This window comes from Culex pipiens, chromosome 3 (assembly GCF_016801865.2).
Source record: "Culex pipiens pallens isolate TS chromosome 3, TS_CPP_V2, whole genome shotgun sequence".
Taxonomy (NCBI): domain Eukaryota; kingdom Metazoa; phylum Arthropoda; class Insecta; order Diptera; family Culicidae; genus Culex; species Culex pipiens.
This window is the reverse complement of record NC_068939.1, coordinates 66556170-66582580: the sequence shown is the minus strand read 5'-3', so window position 1 is coordinate 66582580 and position 26411 is coordinate 66556170. Positions and strand designations below refer to the sequence as shown.

Here is a 26411-nt window from a genome sequence, read left to right as displayed (position 1 = left end):
GCAATATAGGTATCAAAATTCATGGTTTTTGAAACTGGTAATGAAAATGGGCATTTTGACTGGATTGGCCACACCCGGAGTGGCCAGTGCCCTCGGGAAGGTTCTACCGGGGGGACATTAATCGAACCATACGACTTGGGGCAATATAGGTATCAAAATTCATGGTTTTTGAAACTGGTAATGAAAATGGGCATTTTGACTGGATTGGCCACACCCGAAGTGGCCTGTGCCCTCGGGAAGGTTCTACCGGGGGGACATTAATCGAACCATACGACTTGGGCCAATATGGGTATCAAAATTCATGGTTTTTGAAACTGGTAATGAAAATGGGCATTTTGACTGGATTGGCCACACCCTGAGTGGCCAGTGCCCTCGGGAAGGTTCTACCGGGGGGACATTAATCGAATCATACGACTTAGGGCAATATAGGTATCAAAATTCATGGTTTTTGAAACTGGTAATGAAAATGGGCATTTTGACTGGATTGGCCACACCCGGAGTGGCCAGTGCCCTCGGGAAGGTTCTACCGGGGGGACATTAATCGAACCATACGACTTGGGGCAATATGGGTATCAAAATTCGACTTGGGGCAATATGGGTATCAACATTCATGATTTTTGAAACTGGTAATGAAAATGGCCATTTTGACCGGATTGGCCACACCCGGAGTGGCAAATGCCCTTGGGAAGGTTCTACCGGGGGACATTAATCGAACTATTCGACTTTGGGCAATATGGGTACCAAAATTCATGGTTTTTGATACTGGACATGAAAATTACCATTTTGATTGGACATTTTCCGAACCATACTTGTGTTGGCAATTTATTTCCACAGAGGTGCCAAAGATTGAAAACATTTTATAGGAATAAATTATTTAGGATTAAATACATAGGCAATGTTTTAAAAATATAAAATAAAATAGAATATTTTTTAGGAGTTTTGTACAAAGTTCTTTGTCATATTGGTCATGTAGAACATAACCACCTGCACCTTTTTGATAAAGGGCTCTGTTTTCAAGATATAGCCACCAAAAGTTTGATTTTAGCGAAATATTTGCAGTTTTTCGATTTTTTAAAATAGTGACAATGAGTGACCAATTCTAAAAATATTTGAAAAGTTCAGAAAATTTGCTATAAAATTGTCTAAGAGACATTGAAGATTGGACCTCTGGTTGCTGAGATACAGCGGCTTAAACAAAAAGAAACACGAAAATTGAAGTTTTCTAAGTCTCACACAAACAGCCCACCACTTTCTAATGTCGATATCTCAGCAACTAATGGTCCGATTTTCAATGTTAAAACATGAAACATTCGTGAAATTTTCCGATCTTTTCAAAAAAATTAAAAAAAAAATCAAGACTAACATTTTAAATGGGTGTAATATTCAATGTTTGGCCCTTTTAAAATGTTAGTCTTGATTTAAAAATTTTCAAAAAAATTTTTCGAAAAGATCGGAAAATTTCACGAATGTTCCATGTTTTAACATTGAAAATCGGACCATTAGTAAAATTATTAATTAAAAAAAAATATTCATTGACAAAATTAAAGCAATGCAATGAACAGTGTGTGACATCTTGAGAGGGATTTTTTATCGATTTGATGAAGGGTTCACCCCATTTGGCATAGTGAACATTTCGACGTCGTCGTGCTATCATGTCGCACCCTCCATTTTGACGTTCCGAGAAAAACGCGTTTTAATGTTTGACCTTGAATAAACAAAAACGAAAGCACGCAATGTAAACAATAACAAACACGTTTTGTTTGGCTGACCATTCTGTGCATTGTCCCGAAGTTTGTTCGAAGTTATAATTACAAATGTTTACGGTAGTCTAGCTTGTACGTGCGACAAACGCATCCTGACTTTCCTGGCCTGAAATCCCTTTGGCCTTTTGTCGCACTTACATCAATTTTCATGGAGTGACAAGATAGCACGACAAGATTGAAACTACTTTCATATGTAAAGTGACTAAAATGCACGGAGTTTTTTCGGTTTTTGTTGAATATCTCAGGATTGAAATCGAATTTTGGGGATCTGTGAAGGTCAAAAGGTGAGGCATTGTGAGCTGCACAAAATGGCGTTCTTAACTCAATTTGGCCCAAAATGCACGTACGACAAGTTAGCACGACGGCGACGATTTGGCATAACGGGTTTTCCAGAAGGACTTTTCAGGGTGGCTACTCAAGTCGGGAAAGTCGGGAAGAAGTCGGAAATTCGCCAAAATCCGCAAAAAATCGGGAAAAGTCGGGAATTTGGGTTTTTTTTTTAATTAAAAAATCGGGAAAAGTCAGTAATCCTAAGCAAATGCGTTTGAAAATTAATGAAATGATTTTTTCATTGAAAAAATTTTAAACAGTTCAATACTCAACATTGATTAAAAAAATTAATATCAAAATTTACAAAATTGATAAACAAACTGGTAAAAACTATTTTTCCGAATTCAATGATATTTTTCTAAAGTCTTTGAAAGTATAATAACAATAAGCATGTTTTAGGCGTTCTATGATTGAAAATAAATTAAATAAAGAATTTAATTTTTAATTCAGTAATTTTAACATTTTGCCATTTCCAGTTGAAACGAAGAATAAAAAACTATATAGTTATCCAAATTTGAAAATAAACATTGAAATTGAAGGTGTTGTTAAGCTTTCAGTTATTTTTCAAACACTAATTGAATGACTGACTGATTGATTGTTTTTAGTTTTTACTCTGAATCAAAATAATGAGTGCTTCCATTTTTTTGGAATTTGTTGTTATGTTTCTGTTTTTACGAAAATTCTCAGTAGTTTTTTTTATTTCTTTAGAATTAGTTTTTGATGGTTGTATTGACTTTTTATAAAGAGTTTTTGTTTGAAATCATTCTTCAGATAAGCAATACCTATTATTTGAATTTCTGGAAAAGTCGGGAAAAAGACGGGAATTTGAAAATGGAAATGGATTTGAGTGGACAAGGGATTAGGAACGTTTTGCATAACTCGTTCAAAAAACACCAAGGACGTTCGGCATAATTTTATTTTTGCGATTTTTGTTTGGTTTAATTAATAATTTTTCAATAATATTTCTCCTAAAATCAATTAACTCTGTAGTTTTTTTCCCAACACATGTATTTTTTCCTTTTTTTGAATATTTCTCAATAAAGCTTTTTTATTAAATTTTTCATACATTTATTTAAAATTTTAATTTAAAAAAGAATTTTGTACATTTTTCCTCTTTGCAAATATTTTGCAACATCTATTTTATTTTAAATTCAACTTTATAAAGTAATGTATGTTTTGCACTTCTTTGAATACTTTCCATTAGGTTTTATGCAATTTTCCCTTCTTTTTCTGAATCCAACCTAAAAAGGGATGAAAATTAAGTGTTTTAAGCAAATTTTCGCTTCTTTTATTAAAAAACTATATGTAGGCAAAATCTTTAAAAGCTGATATTTTGCCCATCTGCATTTTTTTTTTCAATATTCGACATTTGAGTTTGTCTATGAAATTTTCCCTTTTTATATTCAAAATTCAACCTATAGAAGATAAAATCTATTTGAAGATTCACATTTTGCCATTATTAAAATGTTTGAAATTTGCGTTATTATGATGTATTTTCCCTACCTTTATTTAAAAAATCAATTTATCTGCATTCAAGTTTTTTTTAAATAAATTTACACTTCTTAAAAAAATGCATAGACAATTTAATTGCCGAAAAATCATCAGAGGAAAAAAGAGCAGAAATGAAGAGAAATGTGTAAAGAGTCTTTAAGAATTTTTTCCTTCTTCAAGTCGAATAAAAAAAAGGGACAATTGCATTAAAAAACATTATTGCGAGATGTTTAAAGAAGACCAAAATCTACATCCCTTCTTAAGAAAAATTAAAAAAAAGAAGCGATAATGTTAATCTTTTTATAGATTTTCCCATCTTCAAGTTAAATTTTGAATAAATGATAGGAAAGTTAAATTGAAAAAGTTCAATAGTGGAAATTTTAAAATGCTGCTTCAATTAATGCCTCAAAAATAGATAAAAGGGATTTTGTCTATGTGATAATGAATAATAATCTTCAATTTTGCCCAATCAGGTTTTGCCCACATTGGCCGGATTTTCTTCGAACTTTGTGAAAAATATCTTCCAAATTCCAAATATTTGAAGGTTTTCAAAACACAACTTTCAAACTCAAAAAAAAAACTTGTACAGCGATTTAAATAAAATCTTTTCCCAAAAGTATTTATATGTAAAGCTTACGAAAATTCGCATACTATTTCTTATCAAATTTCTTTTCAAATAATTGAAACGAATCACATTGGGCCATTGTAACGATTACAATAACTTTACTGACAATTGTTCTGCCCAACTGAAGTCCAAGACCTGAACCGAGGCGCGCCTGACCAGATTTAGTTTTGGCACACACACATTTTTCAAGCTAACTCTCCGTCGACAATCCTTTCGTTTCTGGCCTCGCTCTGCTGAGGGAGACTCTTCCGCGCCAAATGCTACCGACTTCAAGTCGACTGGAGGTCGCAAGGAAGAGGAGAGGACCAACTACAATGCGATACAAGGCGCGATATGTCTTGCACTCAAAATAATCCACACGTTGATGCTACCTGAAAAATCACGTAGCCCCGATTTTCCCTTCGCTAGGCTCGTTTTACGTGACGCACGTAAAAATAATGTGAAAGTGTACTGGCAAAAAAATGTTTTCACGTTGATGTTACGTGAAAAGCCTTATGGTATTTTTCCACTAGGTTCTTTCATGTAGCTTTTATGTGATTTGAAATGTAACTTCAACGAGACTCGAGTGCGCCATTCTGTCGAATTTCTACGTGATTATTTTAGTATGAAAATTTATGGCGAACGGTGAAGTTTGTTGCTGAAGTTATGCTCGAGAAATTTAATTTAAAATGGAACAGACGGTAAGTTAAGTTTGATTTATTTTAGTTATAGTTTATAATTATTTTTATTTTTTTGCAGAATGTGACTCCTGGAAACAAGAATTTTCTTTCCCGGCGGCCACTGGATTTCTGGCCAGTTCTAACCTTAGCGGCCGATGTTACCGTGGTGCTTAAACCCACCAAAAATTGCACGGAGTTCTTGGGCATCCAGCTGGTGGTTAGATCGTCTACGCCAAATGCATTGCGGTTGTCGGTCCGTCGGTCGTCCCCAGAAGGTCAGGCTTCCGGTTGTGATTCTGCACGTGGCCAAGAGACTCGACCATTCGCAGATTCGTCGGGAGGTCATAATCAAGGACATCACCGAGGTGCCGAGGATCATTGAACACAACAATAGCAGCGGGACTCTGCGTGTTACCGGTGAGAGGCAGAATGAGCACCATGACCAGTCAGACCAGCGGTCAGTTCAGCCGCTGACCCCACCGGACCAATCACGTTACGGTTAACTTCGGTTCAAACTGGTGGCTCAACTTCGACACGGAGCATCGTGAAATCGTGAATTTGAAATATTTATTAAATATTAATAAAAGAAGAATTCAATAAAACATTGATTTGAAATTAAAAACTGCATTACATTATTTTTCATTTTTAACAGCAGAAAAAAGCTCTTAACCTCATTAGTACTAGAAGATTCTGATAACGATTACTAAAACGTTCATTTAGAGTTCACCAGCTTATACATTTAGCATTTACGTGTGAAACACGTAGAATCAATGTGAAATGATCTGGCCCAGCAAATTCCGTTTCTACTAGGGCCACCTCGTAGAAGTTACGTGAAAAGTCTAGTGGAAAAAAACCACATAGTTTTTCACGTAACTTCAACGTGTGGATTTTTTTGAGTGTGCTTAATTACAATTTGATATGAGCTTTAATTTTGTCTCCTTTTTGCTTCCTGACGGCCAACAGAAAAAGGAGAAAAAAGCAGAATAAAAAGCTGACACGCGGGTTGGAGTGAGTCTTGCTGGGATCACCCTGGTCAATAGGGTGTTCTGATACAATACAAAAATGAGTTTTATGACCCATTTTAGAGACCAAAAATTCCAAACCTGGTAAAACTGTAAAAATACAAATTTCAACCTCGGACCACCCTACAAGTCCAGAACCGATGTTTCGCGGTAGTCCCGGAATTGGACAGCCAGAACAATGATCGTCAACTGCAGCCACGACAGCAAAGACGGCGGAACATGCGTTGTCCTCCGAGTCCCTCGAAATCTGCGTGTGTCCATCACAGGAGAGGGCTTCTGCTGCTACTGCAAGTTCGTCTTCGTGTCCGCTGCTGAATTTGAGCTGATGTGATCACCACACCTTCCTGCTGGCTGCGATGATGCTCGCGATATTTCTCTTCTCGGTTCTTATGAATATTTATTTAACTTCTTTTTTTGTTGCTGAGTTCGGTTGGCGCAGCATCCCCGCTCAAGATTGATGGATTTATTTTTTTATTACTGCCCCGACGTGATCGGAGTGGAATATTGTTTTATTTATAGAGTTTAATTGATAAATATGATAATTGGTTTCGCGTTACACACATGTGGTGCGCATCAGCCACCCGTCGCTGGGCTTCGAGGAAGTCACGTTATTGCACAATGAAAAAAATATATTTAAGTTCATCTAGGTAACTGAAGATTTATTTCTTGGACTGATCCAGTGGCCGTTTGAAAAGAGTACGGTGAGGTTAATAAAATATTCCAAAAATGATTATTTTGAATGTTAATTTTTTGAACCGTATTGTAAATATTTTGTCAACAGTTATTTGGTAAAATTATGGCAAAAGCTGGATTTAGATTAAATCGTAAAAAAATCACACATTTTATGCCAATATTATATGCTGTGTAAATTGCAGCTAAAGAAGTGTCGTTTTGACAAAGGACTTTGTCTTAAAGCTCTATCTGCGGTGTCAATGCAAAATTTTTCGAAAATGTAGCGTTACCGTCGCAAGCCCTCGGCGTGACATTCTGTTTCTGTTGCGTAGATGCCGTGAAAACTATTTAAGCTAAAAGTTAGCCTCTGGAGGATTTAGTGTCCATCAGACTTTCATCAAAGACGGACCTTACGTTGGGAATTTTATTGCTCACACACACACACACACACACGCAGGTGGTGCACGAACTTGAGAGGAGGTCCAAGAAGTTATTGACGGTAGCCAGAACGGTCACCGGAATACCGAAATTATTGGGAACAATTTGGTAGGAAATCGGCCACACCCGGAGTGGCCAGTGCCCTGAGGGAAGGTTCTACCGGGAGGACATTTACGGAACCATACAAATTTGGGCAATATGGGTATCAAAATTCATGGTTTTTGATACTGGTAATTAAAATGACCATTTTGGCAGGATTGGCCACACCCGGAGTGGCCATTGCCCTAAGGGAAGGTTCTACCGGGAGGACATTTACGGAACCATACAAATTTGGGCAATATGGGTATCAAAATTCATGGTTTTTGATACTGGTAATTAAAATGACCATTTTGGCAGGATTGGCCACACCCGGAGTGGCCATTGCCCTAAGGGAAGGTTCTACCGGGAGGACATTTACGGAACCATACAAATTTGGGCAATATGGGTATCAAAATTCATGGTTTTTGATACTGGTAATGAAAATGGCCATTTTGGCAGGATTGGCCACACCCGGAGTGGCCATTGCCCTGAGGGAAGGTTCTACCGGGAGGACATTTACGGAACCATACAAATTTGGGCAATATGGGTATCAAAATTCATGGTTTTTGATACTGGTGATGAAAATGGCCATTTGGGCAGAATTGGCCGCACCCGGAGTGGCCAGTGCCCTGAGGGAAGGTTCTACCGGGAGGACATTTACGGAACCATACGACTTAGGGCAATATGGGTATTAAAATTCATGGTTTTTGAAACTGGTAATAAAAATGGCTATTTTGACTGGATTGGCCACACCCGGAGTGGCCAGTGCCCTCGGGAAGGTTCTACCGGGGGGACATTAATCGAACCATACGACTTGGGGCAATATAGGTATCAAAATTCATGGTTTTTGAAACTGGTAATGAAAATGGGCATTTTGGCAGAATTGGCCACACCCGGAGTGGCCAGTGCCCTGAGGGAAGGTTCTACCGGGGGGACATTAATCGAACCATACGACTTAGGGCAATATGGGTATCAAAATTCATGGTTTTTGATACTGGTGATGAAAATGGCCATTTTGGCAGGATTGGCCACACCCGGAGTGGCCAGTGCCCTCGGGAAGGTTCTACCGGGGGGACATTAATCGAACCATACGACTTAGGGCAATATGGGTATCAAAATTCATAGTTTTTGAAACTGGTAATGAAAATGGCCATTTTGACTGGATTGGCCACACCCGGAGTGGCCAGTGCCCTCGGGAAGGTTCTACCGGGGGGACATTAATCGAACCATACGACTTGGGGCAATATGGGTATCAAAATTCATGGTTATTGAAACTGGTAATGAAAATGGCCATTTTGACTGGATTGGCCACACCCGGAGTGGCCAGTGCCCTCGGGAAGGTTCTACCGGGGGACATTAATCGAACCATACGACTTAGGGCAATATGGGTATCAAAATTCATGGTTTTTGAAACTGGTAATGAAAATGACCATTTTGGCAGAATTGGCCACACCCGGAGTGGCCAGTGCCCTGAGGGAAGGTTCTACCGGGGGGACATTAATCGAACCATACGACTTGGGGCAATATGGGTATCAAAATTCATGGTTATTGAAACTGGTAATGAAAATGGCCATTTTGACTGGATTGGCCACACCCGGAGTGGCCAGTGCCCTCGGGAAGGTTCTACCGGGGGGACATTAATCGAACCATACGAATTGGGGCAATATGGGTATCAAAATTCATGGTTTTTGAAACTGGTAATGAAAATGGGCATTTTGGCAGAATTGGCCACACCCGGAGTGGCCAGTGCCCTGAGGGAAGGTTCTACCGGGAGGACATTTACGGAACCATACGACTTGGGGCAATATGCGTATCAAAATTCATGGTTTTTGAAACTGGTGATGAAAATGGCCATTTTGACTGGATTGGCCACACCCGGAGTGGCCAGTGCCCTCGAGAAGGTTCTACCGGGGGGACATTAATCGAACCATACGACTTGGGGCAATATAGGTATCAAAATTCATGGTTTTTGAAACTGGTAATGAAAATGGCCATTTTGACTGGATTGGCCACACCCGGAGTGGCCAGTGCCCTCGGGAAGGTTCTACCGGGGGGACATTAATCGAACCATACGACTTGGGGCAATATGGGTATCAAAATTCATGGTTTTTGAAACTGGTAATGAAAATGGCCATTTTGACTGGATTGGCCACACCCGGAGTGGCCAGTGCCCTCGGGAAGGTTCTACCGGGGGGACATTAATCGAACCATACGACTTGGGGCAATATAGGTATCAAAATTCATGGTTTTTGAAACTGGTAATGAAAATGGGCATTTTGGCAGAATTGGCCACACCCGGAGTGGCCAGTGCCCTGAGGGAAGGTTCTACCGGGAGGACATTTACGGAACCATACGACTTGGGGCAATATGCGTATCAAAATTCATGGTTTTTGATACTGGTGATGAAAATGGCCATTTGGGCAGGATTGGCCACACCCGGAGTGGCCAGTGCCCTCGGGAAGGTTCTACCGGGGGGACATTAATCGAACCATACGACTTAGGGCAATATGGGTATCAAAATTCATGGTTTTTGAAACTGGTAATGAAAATGGCCATTTTGACTGGATTGGCCACACCCGGAGTGGCCAGTGCCCTCGGGAAGGTTCTACCGGGGGGACATTAATCGAACCATACGACTTGGGGCAATAAAGGTATCAAAATTCATGGTTTTTGAAACTGGTAATGAAAATGGGCATTTTGGCAGAATTGGCCACACCCGGAGTGGCCAGTGCCCTGAGGGAAGGTTCAACCGGGAGGACATTTACGGAACCATACGACTTGGGGCAATATGCGTATCAAAATTCATGGTTTTTGAAACTGGTGATGAAAATGGCCATTTTGACTGGATTGGCCACACCCGGAGTGGCCAGTGCCCTCGAGAAGGTTCTACCGGGGGGACATTAATCGAACCATACGACTTGGGGCAATATAGGTATCAAAATTCATGGTTTTTGAAACTGGTAATGAAAATGGCCATTTTGACTGGATTGGCCACACCCGGAGTGGCCAGTGCCCTCGGGAAGGTTCTACCGGGGGACATTAATCGAACCATACGACTTGGGGCAATATGGGTATCAAAATTCATGGTTTTTGAAACTGGTAATGAAAATGGCCATTTTGACTGGATTGGCCACACCCGGAGTGGCCAGTGCCCTCGGGAAGGTTCTACCGGGGGGACATTAATCGAACCATACGACTTGGGGCAATATAGGTATCAAAATTCATGGTTTTTGAAACTGGTAATGAAAATGGGCATTTTGGCAGAATTGGCCACACCCGGAGTGGCCAGTGCCCTGAGGGAAGGTTCTACCGGGAGGACATTTACGGAACCATACGACTTGGGGCAATATGCGTATCAAAATTCATGGTTTTTGATACTGGTGATGAAAATGGCCATTTGGGCAGGATTGGCCACACCCGGAGTGGCCAGTGCCCTCGGGAAGGTTCTACCGGGGGGACATTAATCGAACCATACGACTTAGGGCAATATGGGTATCAAAATTCATGGTTTTTGAAACTGGTAATGAAAATGGCCATTTTGACTGGATTGGCCACACCCGGAGTGGCCAGTGCCCTCGGGAAGGTTCTACCGGGGGGACATTAATCGAACCATACGACTTGGGGCAATAAAGGTATCAAAATTCATGGTTTTTGAAACTGGTAATGAAAATGGGCATTTTGGCAGAATTGGCCACACCCGGAGTGGCCAGTGCCCTGAGGGAAGGTTCAACCGGGAGGACATTTACGGAACCATACGACTTGGGGCAATATGCGTATCAAAATTCATGGTTTTTGATACTGGTGATGAAAATGGCCATTTGGGCAGGATTGGCCACACCCGGAGTGGCCAATGCCCTGAGGGAAGGTTCTACCGGGAGGACACTTAAGGAACCATACAAATTTGGGCAATATGGGTACCAAAATTCATGGTTTTTGATACTGGTAATGAAAATGACCATTTTGGCAGGATTGTCCACACCCGGAGTGGCCATTGCCCTCGGGAAGGTTCTACCGGGGGGACATTAATCGAACCATACGACTTAGGGCAATATGGGTATCAAAATTCATGGTTTTTGAAACTGGTAATGAAAATGACAATTTTGACTGGATTGGCCACACCCGGATTGGCCACACCCGTAGTGGCCAAACCATGAATTTTGATACCCATATTGCCCTAAGTCGTATGGTTCGATTAATGTCCCCCCGGTAGAACCTTCCCGAGGGCACTGGCCACTCCGGGTGTGGCCAATCCAGTCAAAATGGCCATTTTCATTACCAGTTTCAAAAACCATGAATTTTGATACCCATATTGCCCCAAGTCGTATGGTTCGATTAATGTCCCCCCGGTAGAACCTTTCCGAGGGCACTGGCCACTCCGGGTGTGGCCAATCCAGTCAAAATGGCCATTTTCATTACCAGTTTCAAAAACCATGAATTTTGATACCCATATTGCCCCAAGTCGTATGGTTCGATTAATGTCCCCCCGGTAGAACCTTCCCGAGGGCACTGGCCACTCCGGGTGTGGCCAATCCAGTCAAAATTGCCATTTTCATTACCAGTTTCAAAAACCATGAATTTTGATACCCATATTGCCCCAAGTCGTATGGTTCGATTAATGTCCCCCCGGTAGAACCTTCCCGAGGGCACTGGCCACTCCGGGTGTGGCCAATCCAGTCAAAATGGCCATTTTCATTACCAGTTTCAAAAACCATGAATTTTGATACCCATATTGCCCCAAGTCGTATGGTTCGAATAATGTCCCCCCGGTAGAACCTTCCCGAGGGCACTGGCCACTCCGGGTGTGGCCAATATCCTATAAATGTGCTCCCAAGCCTATTGCCCCAAATCATTCTGGTCCGGTGACCGTCCTTACAATCTTCATAAGAACAGAATTCCTCCCAATTTAGTGCACAAACTGTGTCTTTCAATGTGTGCGTGTGTGTGTGTGTGAGCAATAAAATTACCACCGTCGATCCGTCTCTGACGGATTTTCGGTCAAAACTATCTGTTCAGAGGCTATCTGTTAGCTTATATAGTTCGCATGAAATGTGGCAACAATGGTGCAACATTCTCGCGTGACAGTTCCAAGAAAGCAGGAGACGAGGCAAAATTTGCACAATGTTGCCACATTTCATGCGAACTATATAAGCTAACAGATAGCCTCTGAACAGATAGTTTTGACCGAAAATCCGTCAGAGACGGATCGACGGTGGTAATTTTATTGCTCACACACACACACACGCACACATTGAAAGACACAGTTTGTGCACTAAATTGGGAGGAATTCTGTTCTTATGAAGATTGTAAGGACGGTCACCGGACCAGAATGATTTGGGGCAATAGGCTTGGGAGCACATTTATAGGATATTGGCCACACCCGGAGTGGCCAGTGCCCTCGGGAAGGTTCTACCGGGGGGACATTATTCGAACCATACGACTTGGGGCAATATAGGTATCAAAATTCATGGTTTTTGAAACTGGTAATGAAAATGGCCATTTTGACTGGATTGGCCACACCCGGAGTGGCCAGTGCCCTCGGGAAGGTTCTACTGGGGGACATTAATCGAACCATACGACTTGGGGCAATATGGGTATCAAAATTCATGGTTATTGAAACTGGTAATGAAAATGGCCATTTTGACTGGATTGGCCACACCCGGAGTGGCCAGTGCCCTGAGGGAAGGTTCTACTGGGGGGACATTAATCGAACCATACGAATTGGGGCAATATGGGTATCAAAATTCATGGTTTTTGAAACTGGTGATGAAAATGGCCATTTTGACTGGATTGGCCACACCCGGAGTGGCCAGTGCCCTCGGGAAGGTTCTACCGGGGGGACATTAATCGAACCATACGACTTGGGGCAATATGGGTATCAAAATTCATGGTTTTTGAAACTGGTAATGAAAATGGCCATTTTGACTGGATTGGCCACACCCGGAGTGGCCAGTGCCCTCGGGAAGGTTCTACCGGGGGACATTAATCGAACCATACGAATTGGGGCAATATGGGTATCAAAATTCATGGTTTTTGAAACTGGTAATGAAAATGGCCATTTTGACTGGATTGGCCACACCCGGAGTGGCCAGTGCCCTCGGGAAGGTTCTACCGGGGGGACATTAATCGAACCATACGAATTGGGGCAATATGGGTATCAAAATTCATGGTTTTTGAAACTGGTAATGAAAATGGGCATTTTGGCAGAATTGGCCACACCCGGAGTGGCCAGTGCCCTGAGGGAAGGTTCTACCGGGAGGACATTTACGGAACCATACGACTTGGGGCAATATGGGTATCAAAATTCATGGTTTTTGAAACTGGTGATGAAAATGGCCATTTTGACTGGATTGGCCACACCCGGAGTGGCCAGTGCCCTCGGGAAGGTTCTACCGGGGGGACATTAATCGAACCATACGACTTGGGGCAATATGGGTATCAAAATTCATGGTTTTTGAAACTGGTAATGAAAATGGCCATTTTGACTGGATTGGCCACACCCGGAGTGGCCAGTGCCCTCGGGAAGGTTCTACCGGGGGGACATTAATCGAACCATACGAATTGGGGCAATATGGGTATCAAAATTCATGGTTTTTGAAACTGGTAATGAAAATGGCCATTTTGACTGGATTGGCCACACCCGGAGTGGCCAGTGCCCTCGGGAAGGTTCTACCGGGGGGACATTAATCGAACCATACGACTTGGGGCAATATAGGTATCAAAATTCATGGTTTTTGAAACTGGTAATGAAAATGACCATTTTGGCAGAATTGGCCACACCCGGAGTGGCCAGTGCCCTCGGGAAGGTTCTACCGGGGGGACATTAATCGAACCATACGACTTGGGGCAATATGGGTATCAAAATTCATGGTTTTTGAAACTGGTAATGAAAATGGCCATTTTGACTGGATTGGCCACACCCGGAGTGGCCAGTGCCCTCGGGAAGGTTCTACCGGGGGGACATTAATCGAACCATACGACTTGGGGCAATATGGGTATCAAAATTCATGGTTTTTGAAACTGGTAATGAAAATGGGCATTTTGGCAGAATTGGCCACACCCGGAGTGGCCAGTGCCCTGAGGGAAGGTTCTACCGGGAGGACATTTACGGAACCATACGACTTGGGGCAATATGCGTATCAAAATTCATGGTTTTTGAAACTGGTGATGAAAATGGCCATTTTGACTGGATTGGCCACACCCGGAGTGGCCAGTGCCCTCGAGAAGGTTCTACCGGGGGGACATTAATCGAACCATACGACTTGGGGCAATATAGGTATCAAAATTCATGGTTTTTGAAACTGGTAATGAAAATGGCCATTTTGACTGGATTGGCCACACCCGGAGTGGCCAGTGCCCTCGGGAAGGTTCTACCGGGGGGACATTAATCGAACCATACGACTTGGGGCAATATAGGTATCAAAATTCATGGTTTTTGAAACTGGTAATGAAAATGAGCATTTTGGCAGAATTGGCCACACCCGGAGTGGCCAGTGCCCTGAGGGAAGGTTCTACCGGGAGGACATTTACGGAACCATACGACTTGGGGCAATATGCGTATCAAAATTCATGGTTTTTGATACTGGTGATGAAAATGGCCATTTGGGCAGGATTGGCCACACCCGGAGTGGCCAGTGCCCTCGGGAAGGTTCTACCGGGGGGACATTAATCGAACCATACGACTTAGGGCAATATGGGTATCAAAATTCATGGTTTTTGAAACTGGTAATGAAAATGGCCATTTTGACTGGATTGGCCACACCCGGAGTGGCCAGTGCCCTCGGGAAGGTTCTACCGGGGGGACATTAATCGAACCATACGACTTGGGGCAATTTGGGTATCAAAATTCATGGTTTTTGAAACTGGTAATGAAAATGGGCATTTTGGCAGAATTGGCCACACCCGGAGTGGCCAGTGCCCTGAGGGAAGGTTCAACCGGGAGGACATTTACGGAACCATACGACTTGGGGCAATATGCGTATCAAAATTCATGGTTTTTGATACTGGTGATGAAAATGGCCATTTGGGCAGGATTGGCCACACCCGGAGTGGCCAATGCCCTGAGGGAAGGTTCTACCGGGAGGACACTTAAGGAACCATACAAATTTGGGCAATATGGGTACCAAAATTCATGGTTTTTGATACTGGTAATGAAAATGACCATTTTGGCAGGATTGTCCACACCCGGAGTGGCCATTGCCCTCGGGAAGGTTCTACCGGGGGGACATTAATCGAACCATACGACTTAGGGCAATATGGGTATCAAAATTCATGGTTTTTGAAACTGGTAATGAAAATGACAATTTTGACTGGATTGGCCACACCCGGATTGGCCACACCCGTAGTGGCCAAACCATGAATTTTGATACCCATATTGCCCTAAGTCGTATGGTTCGATTAATGTCCCCCCGGTAGAACCTTCCCGAGGGCACTGGCCACTCCGGGTGTGGCCAATCCAGTCAAAATGGCCATTTTCATTACCAGTTTCAAAAACCATGAATTTTGATACCCATATTGCCCCAAGTCGTATGGTTCGATTAATGTCCCCCCGGTAGAACCTTTCCGAGGGCACTGGCCACTCCGGGTGTGGCCAATCCAGTCAAAATGGCCATTTTCATTACCAGTTTCAAAAACCATGAATTTTGATACCCATATTGCCCCAAGTCGTATGGTTCGATTAATGTCCCCCCGGTAGAACCTTCCCGAGGGCACTGGCCACTCCGGGTGTGGCCAATCCAGTCAAAATTGCCATTTTCATTACCAGTTTCAAAAACCATGAATTTTGATACCCATATTGCCCCAAGTCGTATGGTTCGATTAATGTCCCCCCGGTAGAACCTTCCCGAGGGCACTGGCCACTCCGGGTGTGGCCAATCCAGTCAAAATGGCCATTTTCATTACCAGTTTCAAAAACCATGAATTTTGATACCCATATTGCCCCAAGTCGTATGGTTCGAATAATGTCCCCCCGGTAGAACCTTCCCGAGGGCACTGGCCACTCCGGGTGTGGCCAATATCCTATAAATGTGCTCCCAAGCCTATTGCCCCAAATCATTCTGGTCCGGTGACCGTCCTTACAATCTTCATAAGAACAGAATTCCTCCCAATTTAGTGCACAAACTGTGTCTTTCAATGTGTGCGTGTGTGTGTGTGTGAGCAATAAAATTACCACCGTCGATCCGTCTCTGACGGATTTTCGGTCAAAACTATCTGTTCAGAGGCTATCTGTTAGCTTATATAGTTCGCATGAAATGTGGCAACAATGGTGCAACATTCTCGCGTGACAGTTCCAAGAAAGCAGGAGACGAGGCAAAATTTGCACAATGTTGCCACATTTCATGCGAACTATATAAGCTAACAGATAGCCTCTGAACAGATAGTTTTGACCGAAAATCCGTCAGAGACGGATCGACGGTGGTAATTTTATTGCTCACACACACACACGCACACATTGAAAGACACAGTTTGTGCACTAAATTGGGAGGAATTCTGTTCTTATGAAGATTGTAAGGACGGTCACCGGACCAGAATGATTTGGGGCAATAGGCTTGGGAGCACATTTATAGGATATTGGCCACACCCGGAGTGGCCAGTGCCCTCGGGAAGGTTCTACTGGGGGGACATTAATCGAACCATACGACTTGGGGCAATATAGGTATCAAAATTCATGGTTTTTGAAACTGGTAATGAAAATGGCCATTTTGACTGGATTGGCCACAACCCGGAGTGGCCAGTGCCCTCGGGAAGGTTCTACTGGGGGACATTAATCGAACCATACGACTTGGGGCAATATGGGTATCAAAATTCATGGTTATTGAAACTGGTAATGAAAATGGCCATTTTGACTGGATTGGCCACACCCGGAGTGGCCAGTGCCCTGAGGGAAGGTTCTACTGGGGGGACATTAATCGAACCATACGACTTGGGGCAATTTGGGTATCAAAATTCATGGTTTTTGAAACTGGTATTGAAAATGGCCATTTTGACTGGATTGGCCACACCCGGAGTGGCCAGTGCCCTCGGGAAGGTTCTACTGGGGGGACATTAATCGAACCATACGACTTGGGGCAATATAGGTATCAAAATTCATGGTTTTTGAAACTGGTAATGAAAATGGCCATTTTGACTGGATTGGCCACACCCGGAGTGGCCAGTGCCCTCGGGAAGGTTCTACTGGGGGACATTAATCGAACCATACGACTTGGGGCAATATGGGTATCAAAATTCATGGTTATTGAAACTGGTAATGAAAATGGCCATTTTGACTGGATTGGCCACACCCGGAGTGGCCAGTGCCCTCGGGAAGGTTCTACTGGGGGGACATTAATCGAACCATACGACTTGGGGCAATTTGGGTATCAAGATTCATGGTTTTTGAAACTGGTATTGAAAATGGCCATTTTGACTGGATTGGCCACACCCGGAGTGGCCAGTGCCCTCGGGAAGGTTCTTCTGGGGGGACATTAATCGAACCATACGACTTGGGGCAATATAGGTATCAAAATTCATGGTTTTTGAAACTGGTAATGAAAATGGCCATTTTGACTGGATTGGCCACACCCGGAGTGGCCAGTGCCCTCGGGAAGGTTCTACTGGGGGACATTAATCGAACCATACGACTTGGGGCAATATGGGTATCAAAATTCATGGTTATTGAAACTGGTAATGAAAATGGCCATTTTGACTGGATTGGCCACACCCGGAGTGGCCAGTGCCCTCGGGAAGGTTCTACTGGGGGGACATTAATCGAACCATACGACTTGGGGCAATTTGGGTATCAAAATTCATGGTTTTTGAAACTGGTATTGAAAATGGCCATTTTGACTGGATTGGCCACACCCGGAGTGGCCAGTGCCCTCGGGAAGGTTCTTCTGGGGGGACATTAATCGAACCATACGACTTGGGGCAATATAGGTATCAAAATTCATGGTTTTTGAAACTGGTAATGAAAATGGCCATTTTGACTGGATTGGCCACACCCGGAGTGGCCAGTGCCCTCGGGAAGGTTCTACTGGGGGACATTAATCGAACCATACGACTTGGGGCAATATGGGTATCAAAATTCATGGTTATTGAAACTGGTAATGAAAATGGCCATTTTGACTGGATTGGCCACACCCGGAGTGGCCAGTGCCCTCGGGAAGGTTCTACTGGGGGGACATTAATCGAACCATACGACTTGGGGCAATTTGGGTATCAAAATTCATGGTTTTTGAAACTGGTATTGAAAATGGCCATTTTGACTGGATTGGCCACACCCGGAGTGGCCAGTGCCCTCGGGAAGGTTCTTCTGGGGGGACATTAATCGAACCATACGACTTGGGGCAATATAGGTATCAAAATTCATGGTTTTTGAAACTGGTAATGAAAATGGCCATTTTGACTGGATTGGCCACACCCGGAGTGGCCAGTGCCCTCGGGAAGGTTCTACTGGGGGACATTAATCGAACCATACGACTTGGGGCAATATAGGTATCAAAATTCATGGTTTTTGAAACTGGTAATGAAAATGGCCATTTTGACTGGATTGGCCACACCCGGAGTGGCCAGTGCCCTCGGGAAGGTTCTACTGGGGGGACATTAATCGAACCATACGACTTGGGGCAATATAGGTATCAAAATTCATGGTTATTGAAACTGGTAATGAAAATGGCCATTTTGACTGGATTGGCCACACCCGGAGTGGCCAGTGCCCTCGGGAAGGTTCTACTGGGGGGACATTAATCGAACCATACGACTTGGGGCAATTTGGGTATCAAAATTCATGGTTATTGAAACTGGTATTGAAAATGGCCATTTTGACTGGATTGGCCACACCCGGAGTGGCCAGTGCCCTCGGGAAGGTTCTTCTGGGGGGACATTAATCGAACCATACGACTTGGGGCAATATAGGTATCAAAATTCATGGTTTTTGAAACTGGTAATGAAAATGGCCATTTTGACTGGATTGGCCACACCCGGAGTGGCCAGTGCCCTCGGGAAGGTTCTACTGGGGGACATTAATCGAACCATACGACTTGGGGCAATATGGGTATCAAAATTCATGGTTATTGAAACTGGTAATGAAAATGGCCATTTTGACTGGATTGGCCACACCCGGAGTGGCCAGTGCCCTCGGGAAGGTTCTACTGGGGGGACATTAATCGAACCATACGACTTGGGGCAATTTGGGTATCAAGATTCATGGTTTTTGAAACTGGTATTGAAAATGGCCATTTTGACTGGATTGGCCACACCCGGAGTGGCCAGTGCCCTCGGGAAGGTTCTACTGGGGGGACATTAATCGAACCATACGACTTGGGGCAATATAGGTATCAAAATTCATGGTTTTTGAAACTGGTAATGAAAATGGCCATTTTGACTGGATTGGCCACACCCGGAGTGGCCAGTGCCCTCGGGAAGGTTCTACTGGGGGACATTAATCGAACCATACGACTTGGGGCAATATGGGTATCAAAATTCATGGTTATTGAAACTGGTAATGAAAATGGCCATTTTGACTGGATTGGCCACACCCGGAGTGGCCAGTGCCCTCGGGAAGGTTCTACTGGGGGGACATTAATCGAACCATACGACTTGGGGCAATTTGGGTATCAAAATTCATGGTTTTTGAAACTGGTATTGAAAATGGCCATTTTGACTGGATTGGCCACACCCGGAGTGGCCAGTGCCCTCGGGAAGGTTCTACTGGGGGGACATTAATCGAACCATACGACTTGGGGCAATATAGGTATCAAAATTCATGGTTTTTGAAACTGGTAATGAAAATGGCCATTTTGACTGGATTGGCCACACCCGGAGTGGCCAGTGCCCTCGGGAAGGTTCTACTGGGGGGACATTAATCGAACCATACGACTTGGGGCAATTTGGGTATCAAGATTCATGGTTTTTGAAACTGGTATTGAAAATGGCCATTTTGACTGGATTGGCCACACCCGGAGTGGCCAGTGCCCTCGGGAAGGTTCTTCTGGGGGGACATTAATCGAACCATACGACTTGGGGCAATATAGGTATCAAAATTCATGGTTTTTGAAACTGGTAATGAAAATGGCCATTTTGACTGGATTGGCCACACCCGGAGTGGCCAGTGCCCTCGGGAAGGTTCTACTGGGGGGACATTAATCGAACCATACGACTTGGGGCAATTTGGGTATCAAAATTCATGGTTATTGAAACTGGTAATGAAAATGGCCATTTTGACTGGATTGGCCACACCCGGAGTGGCCAGTGCCCTCGGGAAGGTTCTACTGGGGGGACATTAATCGAACCATACGACTTGGGGCAATTTGGGTATCAAAATTCATGGTTTTTGAAACTGGTATTGAAAATGGCCATTTTGACTGGATTGGCCACACCCGGAGTGGCCAGTGCCCTCGGGAAGGTTCTACTGGGGGGACATTAATCGAACCATACGACTTGGGGCAATATAGGTATCAAAATTCATGGTTTTTGAAACTGGTAATGAAAATGGCCATTTTGACTGGATTGGCCACACCCGGAGTGGCCAGTGCCCTCGGGAAGGTTCTACTGGGGGACATTAATCGAGCCATACGACTTGGGGCAATATGGGTATCAAAATTCATGGTTATTGAAACTGGTAATGAAAATGGCCATTTTGACTGGATTGGCCACACCCGGAGTGGCCAGTGCCCTGAGGGAAGGTTCTACCGGGGGGACATTAATCGAACCATACGACTTGGGGCAATTTGGGTATCAAAATTCATGGTTTTTGAAACTGGTATTGAAAATGGCCATTTTGACTGGATTGGCCACACCCGGAGTGGCCAGTGCCCTCGGGAAGGTTCTACCGGGGGACATTAATCGAACCATACGACTTGGGGCAATATGGGTATCAAAATTCATGGTTTTTGAAACTGGTAATGAAAATGGCCATTTTGACTGGATTGGCCACACCCGGAGTGGCCAGTGCCCTCGGGAAGGTTCTGCCGGGGGACATTAATCGAACCATACGACTTGGGGCAATATGGGAATCCAAATACATGGTTTTTGAAACTGGTAATGAAAATGACAATTTTGACCGGATTGGCCACACCCGGATTGGCCACACCCGTAGTGGCCAAACCATGAATTTTGATACCCATATTGCCCTAAGTCGTATGGTTCGATTAATGTCCCCCGGTAGAAACCTTCCCGAGGGCACTGGCCACTCCGGGTGTGGCCAATCCAGTCAAAATGGCCATTTTCATTACCAGTTTCAAAAACCATGAATTTTGATACCCATATTGCCCCAAGTCGTATGGTTCGAATAATGTCCCCCCGGTAGAACCTTCCCGAGGGCACTGGCCACTCCGGGTGTGGCCAATCCAGTCAAAATGGCCATTTTCATTACCAGTTTCAAAAACCATGAATTTTGATACCTATATTTCCCCAAGTCGTATGGTTCGATTAATGTCCCCCCGGTAGAACCTTCCCGAGGGCACTGGCCACTCCGGGTGTGGCCAATCCAGTCAAAATGGCCATTTTCATTACCAGTTTCAAAAACCATGAATTTTGATACCTATATTTCCCCAAGTCGTATGGTTCGATTAATGTCCCCCCGGTAGAACCTTCCCGAGGGCACTGGCCACTCCGGGTGTGGCCAATCCAGTCAAAATGGCCATTTTCATTACCAGTTTCAAAAACCATGAATTTTGATACCCATATTGCCCCAAGTCGTATGGTTCGATTAATGTCCCCCCGGTAGAACCTTCCCGAGGGCACTGGCCACTCCGGGTGTGGCCAATCCAGTCAAAATGGCCATTTTCATTACCAGTTTCAAAAACCATGAATTTTGATACCCATATTGCCCCAAGTCGTATGGTTCGATTAATGTCCCCCGGCAGATTCTTCCCGAGGGCACTGGCCACTCCGGGTGTGGCCAATCCAGTCAAAATGGCCATTTTCATTACCAGTTTCAAAAACCATGAATTTTGATACCCATATTGCCCCAAGTCGTATGGTTCGATTAATGTCCCCCCGGTAGAACCTTCCCGAGGGCACTGGCCACTCCGGGTGTGGCCAATCCAGTCAAAATGGCCATTTTTATTACCAGTTTCAAAAACCATGAATTTTGATACCCATATTGCCCCAAGTCGTATGGTTCGATTAATGTCCCCCCGGTAGAACCTTCCCGAGGGCACTGGCCACTCCGGGTGTGGCCAATCCAGTCAAAATGGCCATTTTCATTACCAGTTTCAAAAACCATGAATTTTGATACCTATATTGCCCCAAGTCGTATGGTTCGATTAATGTCCCCCCGGTAGAACCTTCCCGAGGGCACTGGCCACTCCGGGTGTGGCCAATCCAGTCAAAATGGCCATTTTCATTACCAGTTTCAAAAACCATGAATTTTGATACCCATATTGCCCTAAGTCGTATGGTTCGATTAATGTCCCCCCGGTAGAACCTTCCCGAGGGCACTGGCCACTCCGGGTGTGGCAAATCCTGCCAAAATGGCCATTTTCATCACCAGTATCAAAAACCATGAATTTTGATACGCATATTGCCCCAAGTCGTATGGTTCCGTAAATGTCCTCCCGGTAGAACCTTCCCTCAGGGCACTGGTCACTCCGGGTGTGGCCAATCCAGTCAAAATGGCCATTTTCATTACCAGTTTCAAAAACCATGAATTTTGATACCCATATTGCCCTAAGTCGTATGGTTCGATTAATGTCCCCCCGGTAGAACCTTCCCGAGGGCACTGGTCACTCCGGGTGTGGCAAATCCTGCCAAAATGGCCATTTTCATTACCAGTTTCAAAAACCATGAATTTTGATACGCATATTGCCCCATGTCGTATGGTTCCGTAAATGTCCTCCCGGTAGAACCTTCCCTCAGGGCACTGGTCACTCCGGGTGTGGCCAATCCAGTCAAAATGGCCATTTTCATTACCAGTTTCAAAAACTATGAATTTTGATACCCATATTGCCCTAAGTCGTATGGTTCGATTAATGTCCCCCCGGTAGAACCTTCCCGAGGGCACTGGCCACTCCGGGTGTGGCCAATCCAGTCAAAATGGCCATTTTCATTACCAGTTTCAAAAACCATGAATTTTGATACCCATATTGCCCCAAGTCGTATGGTTCGAATAATGTCCCCCCGGTAGAACCTTCCCGAGGGCACTGGCCACTCCGGGTGTGGCCAATATCCTATAAATGTGCTCCCAAGCCTATTGCCCCAAATCATTCTGGTCCGGTGACCGTCCTTACAATCTTCATAAGAACAGAATTCCTCCCAATTTAGTGCACAAACTGTGTCTTTCAATGTGTGCGTGTGTGTGTGTGTGAGCAATAAAATTACCACCGTCGATCCGTCTCTGACGGATTTTCGGTCAAAACTATCTGTTCAGAGGCTATCTGTTAGCTTATATAGTTCGCATGAAATGTGGCAACATTGTGCAAATTTTGCCTCGTCTCCTGCTTTCTTGGAACTGTCACGCGAGAATGTTGCACCATTGTTGCCACATTTCATGCGAACTATATAAGCTAACAGATAGCCTCTGAACAGATAGTTTTGACCGAAAATCCGTCAGAGACGGATCGACGGTGGTAATTTTATTGCTCACACACACACACGCACACATTGAAAGACACAGTTTGTGCACTAAATTGGGAGGAATTCTGTTCTTATGAAGATTGTAAGGACGGTCACCGGACCAGAATGATTTGGGGCAATAGGCTTGGGAGCACATTTATAGGATATTGGCCACACCCGGAGTGGCCAGTGCCCTCGGGAAGGTTCTACCGGGGGGACATTATTCGAACCATACGACTTGGGGCAATATGGGTATCAAAATTCATGGTTTTTGAAACTGGTAATGAAAATGGCCATTTTGACTGGATTGGCCACACCCGGAGTGGCCAGTGCCCTCGGGAAGGTTCTACCGGGGGGACATTAATCGAACCATACGACTTAGGGCAATATGGGTATCAAAATTCATGGTTTTTGAAACTGGTAATGAAAATGGGCATTTTGACTGGATTGGCCACACCCGGAGTGGCAAATGCCCTCGGGAAGGTTCTACCGGGGGGACATTAATCGAACTATTCGACTTGGGGCAATATGGGTACCAAAATTCATGGTTTTTGATACTGGAAATTAAAATTACCATTTTGATTGGATTGGCCACACCCGGAGTGGCCAGTGCCCTCGGGAAAGTTCTACCGGGGGGACATTAATCGAACCATACGACTTGGGGCAATATGGGTATCAAAATTCATGGTTTTTGAAACTGGTAATGAAAATGGCCATTTTGACTGGATTGGCCACACCCGGAGTGGCCAGTGCCCTCGGGAAGGTTCTACCGGGGGGGACATCAATCGAACTATTCGACTTGGGGCAATATGGGTACCAAAATTCATGGTTTTTGATACTGGACATGAAAATTACCATTTTGATTGGATTGGCCACACCCGGAGTGGCCAGTGCCCTCGGGAAAGTTCTACCGGGGGGACATTAATCGAACCATACGACTTAGGGCAATATGGGTATCAAAATTCATGGTTTTTGAAACTGGTAATAAAAATGGGCATTTTGACTGGATTGGCCACACCCGGAGTGGCAAATGCCCTCGGGAAGGTTCTACCGGGGGGACATCAATCGAACTATTCGACTTGGGGCAATATGGGTACCAAAATTCATGGTTTTTGATACTGGACATGGAAATTACCATTTTGATTGGACATTTTCCGAACCATACTTGTTTTGGCAATTTATTTCCACAGAGGTGCCAAAGATTGAAAAAATGTTATAGGAATAAATTATTTAGGATTAAATACATAGGCAATGTTTTAAAATATAAAATAAAATAGAATATTTTTTAGGAGTTTTGTACAAAGTTCTTTGTCATATTGGTCATGTAGAACATAACCACCTGCACCTTTTTATTACCAGTTTCAATAACCATGAATTTTTTTTTAATGTATTTTCAAGTAAACAGGTAAAAAGAAATTAAGGTAACAAAAAGCAAAAGAATATTTCTGAATTCTTTTCACCAATTTCCTCATATTCTTCTTTTTTCAATCGATTTTTTTTAACTGAATATTACTCCCGAGCAGGCGGAAATAACTGGAAAAAGTTCTGTTACTGTCAAGAAGTCAAGAAATGTTATTAAAACACCCAGTTTAGCTGTTATATTAACAAAAAATAATAGAGGAGAATTGTTGGTTCCAATTGAATATTACATATTTTCAAATGCTGAATGAAACCAGCAAACATTGGCAGACGGCTTACAAATTTTGTTCAACATTTGAAAGAAAAATTTAAAATAGACCAAGCAAAATATTCATTTCAGCAAATAACCAAAATAGTGAACTTGATTTTCTTAAATTTCTGAAAGTGCTAGCAATATCAACAAATAATAAAATATTTCGTTATGCACACTCAGAACATGTTAAACAAATTATTGGCTACCTTGGTAGGTATATGAATACAGCAATTCCCCATGAAAACAGCATGGAAAAAACAAAAGTGATCGGGCTCAACATTTTTCTAGGGGTTTCCTGGCCAAAATAATTAGACCCGTATTTTTTGTTAGGCCATTAGGGTGACCTAAGCCGTGTTATTATTGCCATTTTCGTCGATTTTTGCAAAAACCACTTTTTGCAATAAATCATAACTCCGCCATTTCAACCAATTTTAGCTGTCTTATACGCAAATGAAAGGTGATAAGTTGGTCTTTCCAAGCAAAATAGTAAGAAGTTTCAAAAATCTAGCCTAACATTTGAAAAAGGTCGTGTGAAACATTAGAATGCCGTTTTGACGGTGTCTGGACCTAAAAACCTATGTCTGGAAATATTTTAATCGGATTCCTCGGACAATTTTACGTAACATACTAAAAAATTGGAGGAGTTCGTTGACAGGATTCCAAGATAGGGTATATGGCCCTATTTTGGACCTACTATGCAAAGCGTCAACATATTTCGCATAGTTCTCAGGAACGGTCTAACTAATTTGGCTCGTTTCAGGATTGTTTTGTGCCTTAATTTATGCTTAACAAAGTGTACTATTGAAAATTTAAAATAATTTAACCATTCCATTGTAATAAGCATTTCAAGTAAAACATTTTTTGGATGCATTTTGGACTTATTGAATGTATTTTGGAGGCATCGCTGAACCTATTTTGGACCCACACACTGATTGGTTGAAATTTGGACAACTCGAATTGCGGCGTGCGGCGGCAACACGCACACTTACAAAAACTCGGTTTGATAAACCAAAGGGCCTATCCACGATTATAATTTGGAAAATATTTATTTCAGAAATTAAATAATTATGATGAAACAATGGATTTGAATTTGTTCAAGCATTAGAACATAAAAGACAACCCTTTATTACT

The 26411-nt window shown here is 43.4% G+C and overlaps 2 protein-coding genes across 3 annotated transcripts in view; one reads left to right on the top strand and one right to left on the bottom strand.

Moving 5' to 3' along the window:
- Positions 1-26411, bottom strand: part of LOC120423513 (LIM/homeobox protein Awh-like) — a 121396-nt gene that overhangs the window by 22850 nt on the left and 72135 nt on the right. The window lies entirely within an intron of this gene.
- LOC120423514 (uncharacterized) lies at positions 4557-5756 on the top strand. 2 transcript variants are annotated; one of them, XM_039587358.2, is made up of 3 exons: positions 4557-4889; positions 4948-5143; positions 5198-5756. In XM_039587358.2, the coding sequence occupies exons 1-3, from the start codon at positions 4878-4880 to the stop codon at positions 5248-5250; spliced, it is 261 nt and encodes an 86-aa protein (XP_039443292.1). In that variant the 5' UTR covers positions 4557-4877; the 3' UTR covers positions 5251-5756. The 2 variants fall into 2 exon arrangements, with proteins under 2 accessions (XP_039443292.1, XP_039443291.1); XM_039587357.2 differs by having other exon boundaries at positions 4565-4889; positions 4948-5750.